Source organism: Oculina patagonica, chromosome 1 (genome assembly GCF_052425735.1).
Source record: "Oculina patagonica isolate OP01 chromosome 1, crgOcupat, whole genome shotgun sequence".
NCBI lineage: Eukaryota > Metazoa > Cnidaria > Anthozoa > Scleractinia > Oculinidae > Oculina > Oculina patagonica.
Window position 1 is genome coordinate 7,714,993 of NC_135758.1, and position 15,490 is coordinate 7,730,482.

The following is a 15,490-nucleotide window of genomic DNA, read 5'->3' on the forward strand; positions in this document are numbered from 1 at the left end:
GAAAATATTGATGTAATTTTAAGATGAATGTATTGTTTAAATAAGACAGTAAAGAAAATTAAAATAAATAAAATCTCATCATGAAGCTAAATGGAACTCTCTAGATTAGCTGTATTCGGTGTCCATATGAAACTCTACCACAATGGGGAAGAGGAATTTCTCTTTGTAACCTCCAGGTATCTGTAAAAGGTAAGGTAAAGTCTGTGTCCAGCCAGTGGCCACAGCTGGAGCATCCCGGTCCGTAGCATAAGCGACTAGGTCTACTCCCCCTGGATGGAATGCCAGCAGTAAATTCGCTGTTACCCATTTATACACCTGGGTGGAGAGAGGCACGAGAGTAAAGGGTCTTGGCCAAGAACACAACGCAGCTCCCCCACCAGGACTCGAACCCGGGCCGTTCGACTGGGAGTCGAGTGCGCTAACCATTGGCCACCGCGTCTCCCACACCAATCAATGTGTAGGGGTGGAATTTGTTTTGTCTGAGAATGTGGTGTTAAAAAAAAATTGAAAAAGCAAGCCTTTTCTCTCCAAAATAGAAATAAAATTCCGTTAAGCCAGAAAGGAAGGACCAAGGACCAAATACAGTTGTCCCTGGAATTAAATAAGCAATGATTTTATCATTCCCTCAGGCAATTTTTGTAAATATAACTTTAGACTTGCAAGCATTATTGTCAGTTATACATGGTCCACATTTTGTGCATCTCATAATAATAATCCTTACCATACTGTTTGGGTTGGTAATACTTTTTTATAGTAAAGGAACTTTAAATGGCTTTTTGAAACACCTTGATTCAACACTGCAAATGATTTATTTCAAAACTTAGTAGCTGATGCAGTCATTTCAACTATGAAAACATTTTTTATTCTTAAAAAATTGCCCTCTGCTTGTGTTATTTTCCATTTCTTGACTTGAATAGATGATTTTCTGAGCTTCTTTCAACTGGCAGACTCCTTTTAGAATGTTTCACACTAGTTCTGGATTTCTCTTTACCTATGAGATAATATTAAAACTTTATTTAACCAAGCTTATAACTTCACCTAAAAGCAGCTCTAACCAATATAAAATAAACTGCCACACTCAGAAATAAAATAAAAAAGAAGTCTGCAAAATTGAGAATAATTCCTGATTTGGGATAACTATTTTACTGAAAACTTTCAAGAATTGGGCATTGTGTAATGTAAAGTATTATTAAACATCAACTTCAGTGATTGAGAGCAAGTAAACAAAAGTTTTGTAAACATTGCATGTTAAAAACCTTTCTTTCTGATCCCAACGACTTGCTCAGGAGAGCTGTGTATATTTCCTTTTTAGTAATGATTAGTACAAAGAAAAATTGTTTAAAGACGAAGAAAATTGTCCTCACCATGCTCATGCTGGCGTCTTATCAGATTACACCATGGATGCGATTTCTTCACTGGATCTCCTTGTGTTTTGTTACGCAGCGAAAACAACTGATAGCCCCTGAGAAGTTTACTCGCCTTTTTTACAGCCAAAAGCGGCCCAATATTTTCCATTCATCTTAGAAGATGACGAAGGAGTATTATTAGAATCAAAACTTTCGCTTATGTTCCGAAAAACGCGAAAAAACACGGGCTAATTGCCGAATCCTCACTGTAATCTCTCCTCACGCTCAGCCACGGGTCACCGGTAGCCTCGCTATCATGTCTGCGCGGTTACTATTCCAATATGGCGCCGGGAACTAGCAGAAAATTGAATGTGTCCGAAAATCGAACTACTGGCAAAAAATACACCAGAAACGAAAAACGAATCGGAGATGCAAAGCATTGGAAAACAGTCTGAAATTGGAATAGTTCCCGAAAACTGGCACAACCTGAAAAATTCAAATGACTAGAAAGTTTAGAGTTATTCGAAAATTGATTAGACGAAAATTCTGAATCTGACAGAAAATTGATACAACCAACATAAAATTCAAACACACAAGCAACTTATTGTAAAACAAAATGCAATAACAAGTAACATAATCCAAAGTTTAATTATGACGGTAATCACCCACCATAAACTCGAGTTACAAGGTATAAAATACCGAGAAAACTCCGAAAATATTACAATTTATCATTCACATTCAAGAGCACCAAATTCAAGTGGAATAAGTGAAATCGTCGTAGACAACTTAATTAATAATATGTAAATCACCGGCGAACAAGTTCCACCAGCCCTATGTAGCCTTTCTGAAACTTTTAGCACAAATTTCAAGAAGATCTTAGCGCCAGAAGTCCAGTCCAGAGTTTAAAAGAGGGAGTCGAAAGGTCGATAATTAAACCGTCACTCTGAATAACTTCAGAAGCTATAAAATTACTCAGACGCGTGTTTTCACAAACATCACCTGCACATGTTACAAAACTGTAAGCAAACAGATACCGGACCGATTAACTCTTCATTTGAAAAGAATGGCCAGCTGGCAAGTCATTTGTGGAGTTCTGTTGTTTTGTGAGGCCAGATCTTCACCCCCAGGGTTGGGCGGGGGAAGAGGGGGGGGGGGGGGGAGGTACTCTCCGAAAAATTTTGGATGTTAGTTTGCCGCGCGCTTGCTAAAAAGCCTTACCCTATCTAGATCTAAGACCAAAATATACGATTTCCCTCCCCTACAGTATTTCAGTCCAGACTCTTCCCAGGTAAGTGCGCAAATAAACATTTAAGAAGGGCTTAAAATTTGCAACGTTTTAAAATCGGACTTGTCATGCTCAAGAGGTAAGAATGACGGTCACAACAGATTTCAAGAATCATATTTTGTGTATAAGTCCACCTTAAAAACCATACTTTATTTCGACCAAAATGACCAAAATCTATAGCCTAATTTGTAAGGGTAATCGCATGATTTCGAGTGAATTTGGGATAAATCAGCACAGTATTTTTAAATTTATCCCAAATTGTACGAGAAAAATCATGTGATTACTTTTTAATACACATACAAAATTTCACTTAAGCACAGGCGGCCCAAGTTCACTGCATGAATTAATTATTTATAAAGCGTGTAAGCGAACGTGACTCTTGCTTCGTGGTGTTGTGTTACAAATATGCAATGAGGGTTTGTATGGGAACTGGCGATTTTGATTCAAAAGGTATAAAATTAAATTTTTACAAATAAAATCGACTTACCTTGTTTCCATGTTGTGTTCTTTGTTGTCTGCCTGCGTCTCAGGTCGTTTTAAAGCGTTTTCGGCGAGTTGCGCTGGCTGGTGGTGTCGCATACCTCTAAGCAGGCAAGGGAGTACCCCCCCCCCCCCCCCTCGGTATTTTTCGCCTGTTGTTTCATGTCAGTTTGCACAGATGACACGATGCCCTCTAATGCGCGGGGTTATCATGGTCTAATAACAATTTTTTCCCCCACGAACATGGAGACAAAATAAACAATATACCGCAGGAAAAAACAGAAACTAAATATAATTCTTTTCATTTGAGTAGCCAATCAGGGAACCATTTCGATATTTCGAACAGAAGCCCTGATCGTAAGCAATATCTACTCTAGCTCTTCGTATAACTTTTCAGTTGTCTCTAACTCGGCCGCAAGCACTAACCTGCGAAGCTTTCATTTTCATGGCTGTTACATTTGTACCGCGATTTCTTCTGGTGCTCTGCCTATTGTGCGTTTTCTTTGACACCTCTTTTTCTCGCCGAGTAAAGAGTGCTGATTTCGAACAGACCATGATACAAATATTTGGCAGAAAACCACACAACTCAACGACTAAGCCATCCCCGGAGTACATGCTTCGACTGGTGTACAAGAAGGTCGACCCTGGTGCTGTGAAAGGAAACCTCGTTTATGCCTTTCAAGATAGCGGTTAGTCCATTTGATTTGGAACTAAAAACAAAGGCCTATTTTCTTTGAAACTTAACTAGGTTACTCACGATTGATATTTTACGTAGCCATTTTTAATTTTCACCACACCCGAACAGGGTGGGGATTTACGCTGTGCAAAGCAAGGATAGCGATTCTAAGCGAGAAACTAAATTAATTTTAGAGTCATCTTGCAATCACTTTCCTTGTAAGGGGGCATGAACGGTCCTTCAAATTTTTTGCAGTGGTTGCAAAGTTAGGTTTCTACTAAGAATGATCGCAAAATTTTAGTGGGTGCTTTTTTTCTTTTGCTAGCATATTTTTACAAGTTTTCGCATGCTCTGTTTTTAGTGGAGGTAGTTTTTTGAAAAGTGCTCGTTGCTCGCAAGGCTAACTTTTGTCAAATGCTCGTGCTCGCAAAGAAAAACGCTGTGCTCGAATTCTCGCAAAGACCATTCGATACCCCTCTAGTTCTAGCTAGTTCTCGGATAAAAAAGCAACCAAATAAACCGAATGAAATGAGAAGTTCAATTAGATTTTGCAATCGATTGCAAAAATTTAACGCTGCCCTCTGTTAAGAATTGACATAACTTATAAATCCTGAAGTCAAGTTGAAAAGTGCAGTAAAACATTCCGTTCTTTCAACACATTTAGAAGGAGAAAAATTTGCTGCCTGTCATCCAGGAATATTTTAAATATTAAAATCGATCTTGTTATTTTGAACCAAGAAACATTATTTTGCTTACTTTGTTTTAACTCAGAACTATTTACGAGTCTTAAGGTTGTGTTAATGTGTGCCTGAACTATTGTAGATTCAAATCTAGTCTTTATCATTGATATCAGAGGATAACTGATGAAGAAAAACTGCAACTTCAAAAACTTCGAGGAGACTGAACACGAGCTGTTCGGCGCTAGGATTTCTGGGATCATTTAGGAACTGGCGTGAGTTAGACCAACAATCGACACAAAACATGTGCAACTAAGCAAGAAAAATTAACAAACTATCATGAAATTATAGCGGTTAATCATCAGATTACCATGTTTTGATTTTAGGCCGGAAAGAGAAAGAAAAACTAATAATAACGTTTCTTTATTTAACAACAACGTCAGGCCGGTATTCAATTTGCTTTAAGATATTCAGCTGAAACATTTCCTGTTTAATGCTTGAGCAAAAGAAACCGAAAAAGGTTTTTTTTTTAACGAAATTCTTTAACAGTCGAGCTGTTGTTTTGTTTTTAAACGCTTTCCGAAAAACAACGTGAAAACTTGTAACAAATTGCTTCGGAAAATCAACAGACCAACTGAAAAAAATGATCTTTTTATAATCAACAAGTAAGTACCTTGAATTACTCCAAAATTTTGAGATTTGGAGATGAGCTATCGAACGGTGCTTTAAACTGAATTGTATACATAGTTTATACCTTATAACACTTAATTTTTGCTAGCTATTTAAAAATCTGGAGTTGTGCCCATTTCAACTATTATAATATCTTTCAATCTGATAAAGACTGTTTTAAAATATGCAGCAACTGTGGAACGTAATAATGTTATTCTCGAGATTTCCGTAGGGTGTTTTTGACACCTGATTCCTATAGAGGTTGTTTTGGCTGAGTTATCGATTGTTTATCTTTGGAAGCCATATTTTACTTTTTGTTATTTCCTATGGTATCTTCAATAAAAGTGATGTATTAATTTTGTGCGCGCACGCACATACGAAATGAAAGACACAAAGACGTTTAAACTTTACAACCTATCAACCTCGTGTCGTAAGCTCCCAATACATGACTTGATACGTGTTTTTAAGGTTGGCATTACTAAAAGTAAGCTCGCAAACCAATTCGGTCAGTTTACCGAGTCATACGCTGTACTTGGGACTTATCTGCCGGTCACGATCTAGACTTTATAGCTACTAACCTGTCGGAAACTGGACTCGGCCGGTCTCGATCGTGTTTGTCAAAACACTTTAAAATGCCTTAATCTCTAACAAAAATAACTGAGGGCGGTATCACGTTTCACAGTGCACAGCTAACCCGGTAAAAATATAACATCCGAAAAAAAAAATTGAAACAATTTATACGCAAATAATGCGTCATATGTGGGTTGAGTTTGTTGTTGGTTCTCGTCCTTGCTCAGAGGGTTTTTCTCCGGGTTCTCCGGTTTTCCTCCCTCCACAAAAATCAACAGTTCTAAATTCCAATTCGATCGGGAATCCGAGGGCCACAGGTTTTTCAGTCGCAAGATTGTTGCGTGCAACCCTGGTAAATTAAGACGATTTAATTTTTTTTTAATGAAGAAATGTTGACCCGTAAAAAGCATAATCCATGAACGATGTGACCAAATTGCTTACTTGGAAGTCGGAAAAAGCAACCCCCATCTGTGACAGAATAAACATTATTATATGACAGGTTGCATAAATCATGCTTGTAAAGCCCCAAAGGAAGAAAGTATCTTGATTATCAGTCAAAGAATTGTAAGGCTTACCAAGGCAGTCTACCCAGAATGCTTCGGTCTTACTGTTTTGTTTTTCATTCGGTCTTACTGTTCCTGGTTTATGCTTTTCACTAAGTCAACATTTCTTCAATTAGGTGTATAAGTTTAAAAAGACGACATACAAATCTGTTTTGTGATTTAATTAAGGTGTTTTGTGGTTTAAAGGCAACTCCCAAAAGCTATAGCTCCTTAAAACCCGCAATTAAAACTCCTATGCAATGTTCTTTTTATTTCCTTATTTCTCGCAGGTGGTTCAAGTGACAGGCGTTTTAAATTCAACGTCACGAGCAAAAGTCAAGTCCTGAGATTCGCTGAGCTTCAGCTCTACAAACTGCCTTCCACGCTTGGCCCAAATCAAAACTCCACGGCGACAGTTCACATCATAGACATGTACAGCGGCAAACGGCTATCAACTCAGCATGTATCCATAGCAACCACCGGCTGGATACGTTTTCCCATACCCCTGAACATCGTTCGTCGTTGGTACCGCAATCCAGCAAGCAACGCAGGCCTTGATGTGCTGATCACCGAGTCAAGCTTGGCGCCCTTGGTTAGATTTGCTACGAGGCAAACTGACCCGAATTTGCAGCCAATGGTTCTCCTCCACTGCATTGATCCGGGCTCGAAGTTCCAACAACCGATGAACATTTCATCCAACACGAAGCCGCAAAAACGCAGCCCTAGATCCGTACACTCCCAGCATAAAGGCCCTTGCCAACGTCGTAAGCTTGACATCAGCTTCGAAGACCTCGGATGGGATGAATGGGTTATCGCTCCAAGGAAGTACACGGCCTATTACTGCGCAGGCACATGCGATACTCAACACTACAGCAAGATAAAGACGAACCATGCTCGGATACAGCTGTTCCTCAGCCAACGGGAATCCTATCTCGCTGATCCGCCTTGCTGTGTTCCGGATAAACTGGGATCCATTTCCATGCTGTTCTATGGCCGTCCAGGAGAAAGCGACTACGTTCTCAAGGAAATGAACGATTTCGTAGTGGAGTCCTGTGCCTGTCTTTAGAAAGGGAAAGGCAACAGGGTACCCAAGCTGAGATAATGCTGCATGACCGCCACCGACAAGAGAACGACCACAAAAAAACTAGATATGATTTTAAGCTATTTTTTCAGGCGTTTCTAGTTTAAATTTAAAATTAAATATTTTCCTTAGCCAGTGAAAAGCAAATAAATCAGTAAAAATCCACTGCTCGGATAAGATCAATTATTTACAAAGTAGCTTATCTAAGACTGTTAATTTAGCACCCTGGATAGGTATGATATGAGCTGTTTTCACTTGAGTGCTGAAATTAATTTTCTTTTTTTTTTGGTTTTGCATTGCTACGTTTACGATTGGTTTAACAATCACGCGCCACTTTCTCAACCAATCAGAAGTAAAACCAAAAGCAATCATGACTTGTTCGCACACGTTTTCGCGCGCTTTGCGCCAGATACATAAATCGACTTCGAGTTTTGATTGGTCCACGACTGGATTGTCTGTGTCCTTTGTGATTGGTCAGAGTGACTTCTTTACTTTGGTTTTACGGCACTCAATTGAAAACCACTTTAACATTAAAGTTGCTGTAAGAGCTGGGGGAATTGATTATCTTTTAGGCCAAGATTTAATCATTAAACTGATAGGATCTCTACAGGAGAAAGCCGATTTAGTCTTCCATTAAGGGACTGGTCAAACAAATTAAGCGTGGGGTGGGCCGGGGTAGAGAGGGGGTGGCCATGGGTCATCAGCTTTTGAGCCCTTAGTAAGGGGTGGATCGTACAATGTTTAGCTTCCCATGGGGGATGGATAAACTCTGGACCAGCATCTAAATTGTTATTTTTAGATGCTTTTTGTGTTTTGCTGCAGCCGCAAGGCGGCACATGAAGAGGCCGAGGACGAAGGTGAGGTGTAAGGTGAAGTGCCGAAAGAGGAGAAATCGAACACCGATGTCAATCACAGACACAGACATGGCGATCGACGAAGTACGGGCCAAGACGAACGCACCACGTTGACCGTTGGAAAAGAAAACGAGAATCGATGGGAAACTGTGGGGACCACCGGAGAAATCTGAGCCACGAAGAGCGAAGACCCGCCGAAGGACAGGACGACCCCCCCCCGACCACAAAGCGGGTACAAGAGAAGCCGGAGAAAAGTGGGCACACCGCAAAGACCACGACACTCATGAACACGTAGCGTGAGGTGCGACAGCGAACGCAGCCCAGCGAGGAGCCCCGCAAAAGCTGGAACGGGGAAAAATGAATGCCAGACGCGCTGGCGCCACAGTAAAAACGCCGGAAATGATGTCAGCGGCCACACCGACGTACCCACGCCGAGATCGTCCGTGGCGGAAGGGAGGCGGGCGCGGTCGGTGAACAGGAGACAAAGGACAAAGTGACCAGGACGGACGGACCGACTCACTCATCGCCAGCGAAACACATGGACCCATTGGGGCCCTATTTTTTTATTTGTTAAGAAAGAAATCTGAACGTAAATCAACACCACCACAAGTTCATACACGAATGTTGTTTCACTGGATCCAGTGAAATATGAAATCAAACGATTGATGTTCTACGGGGGTCAGGATCTTGTTATTTTCAACCTTCATTTAGGTGTGGGTCAATCACAGTTTTGCACCAAAAGGAAGGAGTAGCTCATTATTATGTGGCTTTTTTATTCACCACATTTCCGAAGGCTCCGGTCAACCCCCCTCCCCCCCAATATTTGTTGACCAGTCCCTTACAAAATCCTGTTAGATTATGTAATTGGTGTTAAAGGGAGGAGTAATTGTTGGTTAAGCGCTGACACGCACTAAGTTTATAAAATAAATTTGTCTAATAGCATAGACAAGTTCTCGAAGCAGTCGTTTACTGTATATCTTACTTAACGTCTGGCCAAGCGTGGGCGTAAGTAGACGTAAATTGAAAACTTGGGTCTACTTGCGCCCCCGCTTGGCCAGGACTTGCGAGCACTTGCAATTGCGTTCACTTTGGTCGAGATCAAATTTTAATCGTTTGGCCACCCAAACTGAATCGCAGCGCGCGCAGTAGCATTGAAAGCCTTTTTTTTTCAGTTACAACTTGCGTGCACTTGAAATTAAATTTACAAGTCCGTTTGGCCACCCAATGCAAGTCTATATGCAAGTTGAACTTGCGCCTACTCTCGCCTCCGTTTGGCCAGATCTTTTCATTCCTCTATGAAGAATGAACTATCAATTGCCAATCTCTGCTGTTCGGGTGGGAATTAAATGGAACGATCCTTTCCACTGTCAAGTTTACAAATGATACACAATCGTCCCTCACCGCATGGCGGGAAATTCTCTGCGGTTTTTTCACACAAATAAAAGTGCTCCCAGCCTACAGAACGGGCGGTTCTACTGGCTTTCAAGAGGTTTCCCGTGGTTTTCTGTGGAGCGCGATGCAAAAGTCACGTGCGTGGAGTGTGATGCACGAATCACGTGCGCCATTCACGTGCGTGGAGCGCGACGCACGTATAACTTGCTATGGGGTTTTGCATCCGGCTCTGTCGCGCATCACTCGCGCATATATTACGTTCGCCTTGCTTTCCACTAAGAACCTCCGTAACACCGTACGTCTTTTCTGCGAGGAGACCTAAACTTCGAGCCAGGATCCGAGCTAGGATCAAAGCAAGAATTCGAGCTAGGATCCAAGCCAGGTTAGCCTAACTAGCGCTCCGGTTAGCCTGAATAGCGTTCGGTTAGCCTAAATAGCACTCCGGTTAGCCTACTTTAGCTTGGGTTCCTTGCGGCTAGGCATTTATAATAGGGTTAGGGGTTAGAGTTAGAATCCTGTAGCTCAGATCCTGGCTTGAATCCTGGCTTTATTATTAGTTAATCTCTTTTTCTGCCAGTTACACGAATCGTCTACCGAACTAAGACAACAGTTAGTCATGGACGGTGTCGAACCAAAGCAGTTGTCCACCATGCCTCCCACAAACTCGTGTAATTTCAACAAAATCAAACTTCGATTAAAAAGCACAACTTTTTTATTGCACACTGAGAAACGCGAGTGTTCACAGTAGTTCTATTCTTTTGATTAATAAGCGCTGTACAATTTCTTTAAAAACATCGACCTGAATTAAGTATGTACATTCTTAAGTTATGCTAGCTAGCAGCATTTTTAAGCACTATATACTATGTCACATTTACAAGCTACTTGCATTACACTCAGGCGTAAAATTCCATCCATGTATCTATCATCAAAACGTCCTAAAACCACCCTGACCAAGCATTCATAAAAAAAAAATCCATAGCATTAGTCCGTCACCTTCACTTAAGCTTATTTTTTTTTACTCCTATGTGGTGGCTTTTAATATTACACAAAGTGTTTAGTCGAGGGAATGTTGGCTATGCTTGCTTGTTGCGAGCTTTTTTTTTGTTATATTGAAAAAACCTTCTTGGGTTGATAGGATTGTTAAATATTTGTAAACCGATTTAACTACAAATAATTGAAAGTGTTTTGTTTGGAAACTTCAACCAAGCCATTAGCAAAAATTCCCAAAACTGAAACACTCTACCCTCTCTTGAGTTTACCAGTAAATTGCCTTATCCTGTTTCCTTTTATTTTCGCATGGGTTTTATTTTCGTCACTTTTACGCGCGTTAAAGGCTCGCGAAAATGAAACACTGAAAAATTTGGTTTTCGTTATTATGCCCGCTACGGACAATTAAAATAAATCTTTTTGCCGGCGATAAGCTATGTGCTTTTCTAAGTTTTTGTACGTAACCGATGGCATATCGTTAACAAACTTCTACTGGCAATTTTGCGCGAACTTTGCGAATCCTAAACCCCTGCGAAAATAAAAAGCATCAGAGGAAACCATTTGTTTCCCGCAACAGTGGTAGATCTTATCCAATCAGGGTCGGATGTAATGTTGAGGACTATGTAGTCAAACTTTTGAAACCTGTTTTCTAATGCCAATGGTTTCTCGTTTGTGTAAGGTAAAAGCCGACGCTACTAAGTTAGACTACAGGCGCCAAAATTGACCTTGAAATTTTGTAATTTTCCTCAAAAATGGCTTTCTACTCCAAAAGAGGATTTTCAGCTTCGGGTTTACGTTCATGCCCATCTCATTAGCAAAGAGAACATATCTTAGACATTTCGCACCATAAAAGCCCCCAGAAACAAACAAAACAAAACAAATTAAACAATTGAAGTTCCAGCTTCAAGAACACATCACTCCCAATCTCACACTTTTTCGTTCGGGATCAAGTACCTCAAGTACAAAAAATGAATTTTGTCAATTAATCCTTGCGTAATACCCGACGAGGTTCGATTCTGTAGAGTGACCAATCAAAATGACGTCAGCTTTTCGTCATGCTTACGTCATGGTTACTTGGCAACGGAAGTTCACGATCCACGACTGCGCTATCTTTGTCTGACAATAACCCCATGCCACTTTGCCCAAGCGTAAAATTTAGCGAGAACACTACGTTACATGTTTACAAATATATTAAAGGATTTCAATTTTTGTAATTTGTGGGTTGTTAAAATCTGTAAAAGATTACGTAAGAATCGTGTTGGCACGATTAATGAATAAAATTTCATTTTTTTTCTTTTCCAAAGCTTGGATTCTAAACGCCATTACTTACTCTTAAAATTTTTGTAATCGTAAATGTTTTCATACAATTATTGCGGAAAATAAACTCCGCTCGAGGAAAGTTATAATCCTCTTGAAAGGAGCAAATGAATGAAAAAGCGATTGAAAATATAAATTTCAAAGTATGCAAAAGACATGGTTTGCACCCATTACAGTTGAATTGTTGACAGAAATGCATTAGCTTAGCTGGTTACATTATTTTCCTAATGATGAATACTTTACACAGCGGTTCACCTTTGACCTTGAAACATAGTGCAGCGTGCGTGCTGAATGCTAAAACCAACCAGAGCGACGATTTCATTGTCTCCACCAATCCGGACAAAACCCAATACAATACGGTTTGACGCACGTTTGTTTCCCCGCACATGCAACGGTTTCATGCTTGCCCGCTCTTGGCGACGGCTACAAAGCTTTCCGCGGTTACTAATGGCAACATGCTTTCCAACGCTTGCCAAAGCTTTCACGTTTTCCCGCGTTAGCCAAGGGTTATCCGTTTCCCGCGCTTGCAAACGGTTATACGAGTTTTTTTTCGCACTTGCCAACGGTTGCATGTTTTCCCGCGCTTACCACTGGTTACATGTCTTCCCGCGCTTGCTAATTACAACGTTTTCCCGCGCTTGCAAACGGTAACGAGAATTCCGCGCTTCGATCTCTGATTGGTTTTTGCACTGTCAGCAGCTGCAGTGATCCGCGCTAAGATCATTTCGGTTCAATTCTACGACAGTCGTTAAAGGATCTAAAGTTCAGACCTGGGAGTTTTTTTTTGTGGGGGGGGGGGGGGGGGGGGGGGTTAAAACTAAAAAAAAATGCTACATCATGATACGACTGGTTTCTAAAGCAAACTTATTTTGTCTAATACTTATTTAGATCCTGTTACACAGAGCAAGTGTTGGAAAGTTTCTTGAGCTGTGTTGGCTGCTACACTTACTAGATAACTCATTCTGTGGAATTTGATAAGCAACACTTTCTTTTAACTCAAACAATTCAGAAAAGGACAGAGACTGGGAAAGAGGTTACTTATGAAAGTTTGAATGCCACGCTGACAATTGCATCACAAATGATGTGCTTAAAATAAAATTAATTCTCAAAATCTGTCATTTTCACACCTTATCCAGCTTCCTCATTCTCTTTTATCATTTTCCTTGATTTTTCTTTGCCGCTAAGTTGGGAAGGTTGACTTCAATGCCGCGATTTCAACACATTTAAAATGCCATATCTCGCCGCCCATCAATCCGTTCATCTTACGAAAAAAAATACGAAAGTGTACGGACACTCGCCGAACACACTCCAACACCACTCTTCCACTTCACACCAACAACTTGAGCTGATCTTCCGCAGAATCAAAAACAACTTTAAAAACGTCAACCTTTCGAGCGCCCCACGTAACCTACCAGGATTCACACCCCCCAAATTCGGCAACGATGTCTGTTCCAAGCTTCTCACGTAAAGGTGTTGACGAGGTACTGCGGGAGCCTGGGTTGGAGGATAGGTGGGTCGAAAACGCGCCTGCAGCATACAGACCGTAGCGGCGGGTTTCTGTCTTCCGGACATAGCAGGTCTGAGTAGTTCTTGGACTCAAACAGTCGCTTATACGCTCGTCTGTATTCCTTGTCGAAGGCGTCTATAAGGGAAGTAAAGTGCAATAGAAATGAACTTTACTAACTGCCACATACACCTTTTAATGTGTGCTTCGAGAATTAGGTAACATTCCGCTGGACAGTGGTTGGGAGACTGAAATGGAGACGCCACGGACACCGCGGCAGAACGTCTACGCATGCGCTGAATTCAGCACTTCCGGTCATCTTTCCAGTCACTCAACGGGCTTCACTCGCTACGCTTTCGGTTCAAGGTCAGTCATTGCCCACGTTTAGTTGTTTTGCTTTGTGAATTGCGGTGTTTTAATCTGCTGTCATGGATTACAAACTAAATATGACCGAAACAATACTCGATAGATTTAGAAAAGGTAAGTCGTGGATTCGCTGAGGCTTTGATTCTGAATTTGAGCAGCAGATGAGCTTAAATAAGCTTAGGTTTATCACACAAGGCGAGAAGGCAGAGTTTTACTTGCCAGTTTTTCTTGATCGATTAACCTTGACTAAATTCATACTTTCCTATCCAGTAATTGGTTGCATGTTTGTGTATTTTTTAGCTTTAATTGTTTTCAGTTCTACATTTATTTAACCTAACACTTCGGCCTAAAAAATGACAGCACGCAGTCGCTTCGTTTGTTTTTCGTTCAGCAGAGGAATAAAAACTTTTTAAAGTTTTTTTTTTTAAATAACACCCGGTAGTGAGGTCCGATTTTTAATTATTCGGTTTTTGGTTTAAAGCAAGTTTTTAAACTAGACTTTGATTCTGTTTTTCCTTTTTAGATTGAGGAGAGATAACCGGTACGATAGTTTGAAAGTTTGGTAAATTGAACGCCATGTGCGAATCTGCAAGTTTCATGTTCGCGCGTGAGGCAGCCACACGGACTGGAAATGTGGAAAACATCCGCCAAATAGACGAATATTTGACCTTGTGAGGAGGATTAAGAAAATCAAATTGCCTTTGTCTTGAATGGAAAAAAAATTTAAACTTGTTTAGCTTCTCGGCTAACAGCTTTCAATCCAACAAAAACTCCAGGTAGTCCGGGAGTATCGAAGCTAAGCTAAAGAGAAACAAACTGCCTTCGCGCGTCGTTTTGTTTACCGAAAGTGATATTTTGGTCCGATAGTTATTCAACTTGTGTGGTATATACTAAAACAATTATTCACCTCAGTGTCGGTGAATGTGGTGGATATTTACCTCCACTTCGGTGAATAATTGTTAATTAAACTTCCTATGCATAAGCGGCGTACAGAGCTCGACTTTTCAGTGACTGTCTTAACTTTTAGCTTAAAAGTTACGGGATTCTTTGGCAAAAGAACTGCGCACGCGCGTTATTTTAAAAGTTACGGTTCTTTGGCAAGAACTGCGCACGCGCGCCACGTTTGACCGCTGTGCGGAGACGCCAAAAGTAAACATGGCGCTGAACAAACGCGCACTTAAAAGATTGGGGGCTGTCGTGGGATATCAAATGTGTATTGGGCTCCCTTGTAGAGGGACGTCCTTTAACTGCTATAAGGGTTGCTAAGAGGTTATGACGAGGATTGAATGGCAGTGTCATGTAAAATGTAAATGTAAATGTTGTTTATAGTGGTAATGGTCTTAGCTTAGAGACAGTCATAGTGGACACTATCCATATCATTAAGTCGATTATTTCCTTTGTTCTCAACACTTCTATGGTGCCCAGTGTATCGAGTCTGTAAGGGGAGGATGAATGTTGATCACTTACCAACGTCAATGTTTTCAGCTCCGCAAGCGGTCAGCGACAAGAACAGCAATTCTCGATAAATGCTCCTAAAACAAGAACAAGCCTTTGTTTACAACAAATACACAATAATTAATGGCATTTTATAGCACGACAAAAATATATCTTGATATGAAGACCGACATTATTCTTTTAATTAACTTTCTTGTGCCCCGATTTGTCGAAACTCCCGTTAACTTGAACAAAAAGTGGTTTCACTTGAAAACGCCGGAGAAAAAGGAATAAGGGCAGGAATCACAAA

General features: G+C 40.7%; 2 protein-coding genes across 2 annotated transcripts in view; one reads left to right on the forward strand and one right to left on the reverse strand.

Annotated features, from left to right (window-relative positions):
- Nucleotides 1–3,491: 3,491 nt before the first annotated feature.
- LOC144654722 (protein decapentaplegic-like) lies at nucleotides 3,492–7,618 on the forward strand. Its single transcript, XM_078514951.1, has 2 exons — nucleotides 3,492–3,800; nucleotides 6,536–7,618. The coding sequence occupies exons 1-2, from the start codon at nucleotides 3,557–3,559 to the stop codon at nucleotides 7,309–7,311; spliced, it is 1,020 nt and encodes a 339-aa protein (XP_078371077.1). The 5' UTR covers nucleotides 3,492–3,556; the 3' UTR covers nucleotides 7,312–7,618.
- A 5,075-nt stretch (nucleotides 7,619–12,693) lies between these two features.
- Nucleotides 12,694–15,490, reverse strand: part of LOC144654124 (C-myc promoter-binding protein-like) — a 40,219-nt gene continuing 37,422 nt past the window's right edge. Inside the window, exons 38-39 of the mRNA XM_078514226.1 lie at nucleotides 15,214–15,278; nucleotides 12,694–13,518 (exon numbers count right to left, since the gene is read on the reverse strand). Of these exons, the coding sequence (XP_078370352.1) occupies nucleotides 13,337–13,518; nucleotides 15,214–15,278 (247 nt within the window). The 3' untranslated portion in view covers nucleotides 12,694–13,336. The remainder of the gene's footprint in view (nucleotides 13,519–15,213; nucleotides 15,279–15,490) is intronic.

Coding starts and splice junctions, on each gene's coding strand:
- LOC144654722 (XM_078514951.1), top strand. CDS start 3,557: ATGGCTGTTACATTTGTACCGCGATTTCTTCTGGTGCTCTGCCTATTG. Junction 3,801..6,535: donor TTATGCCTTTCAAGATAGCG/GTTAGTCCATTT, acceptor TATTTCTCGCAG/GTGGTTCAAGTGACAGGCGT.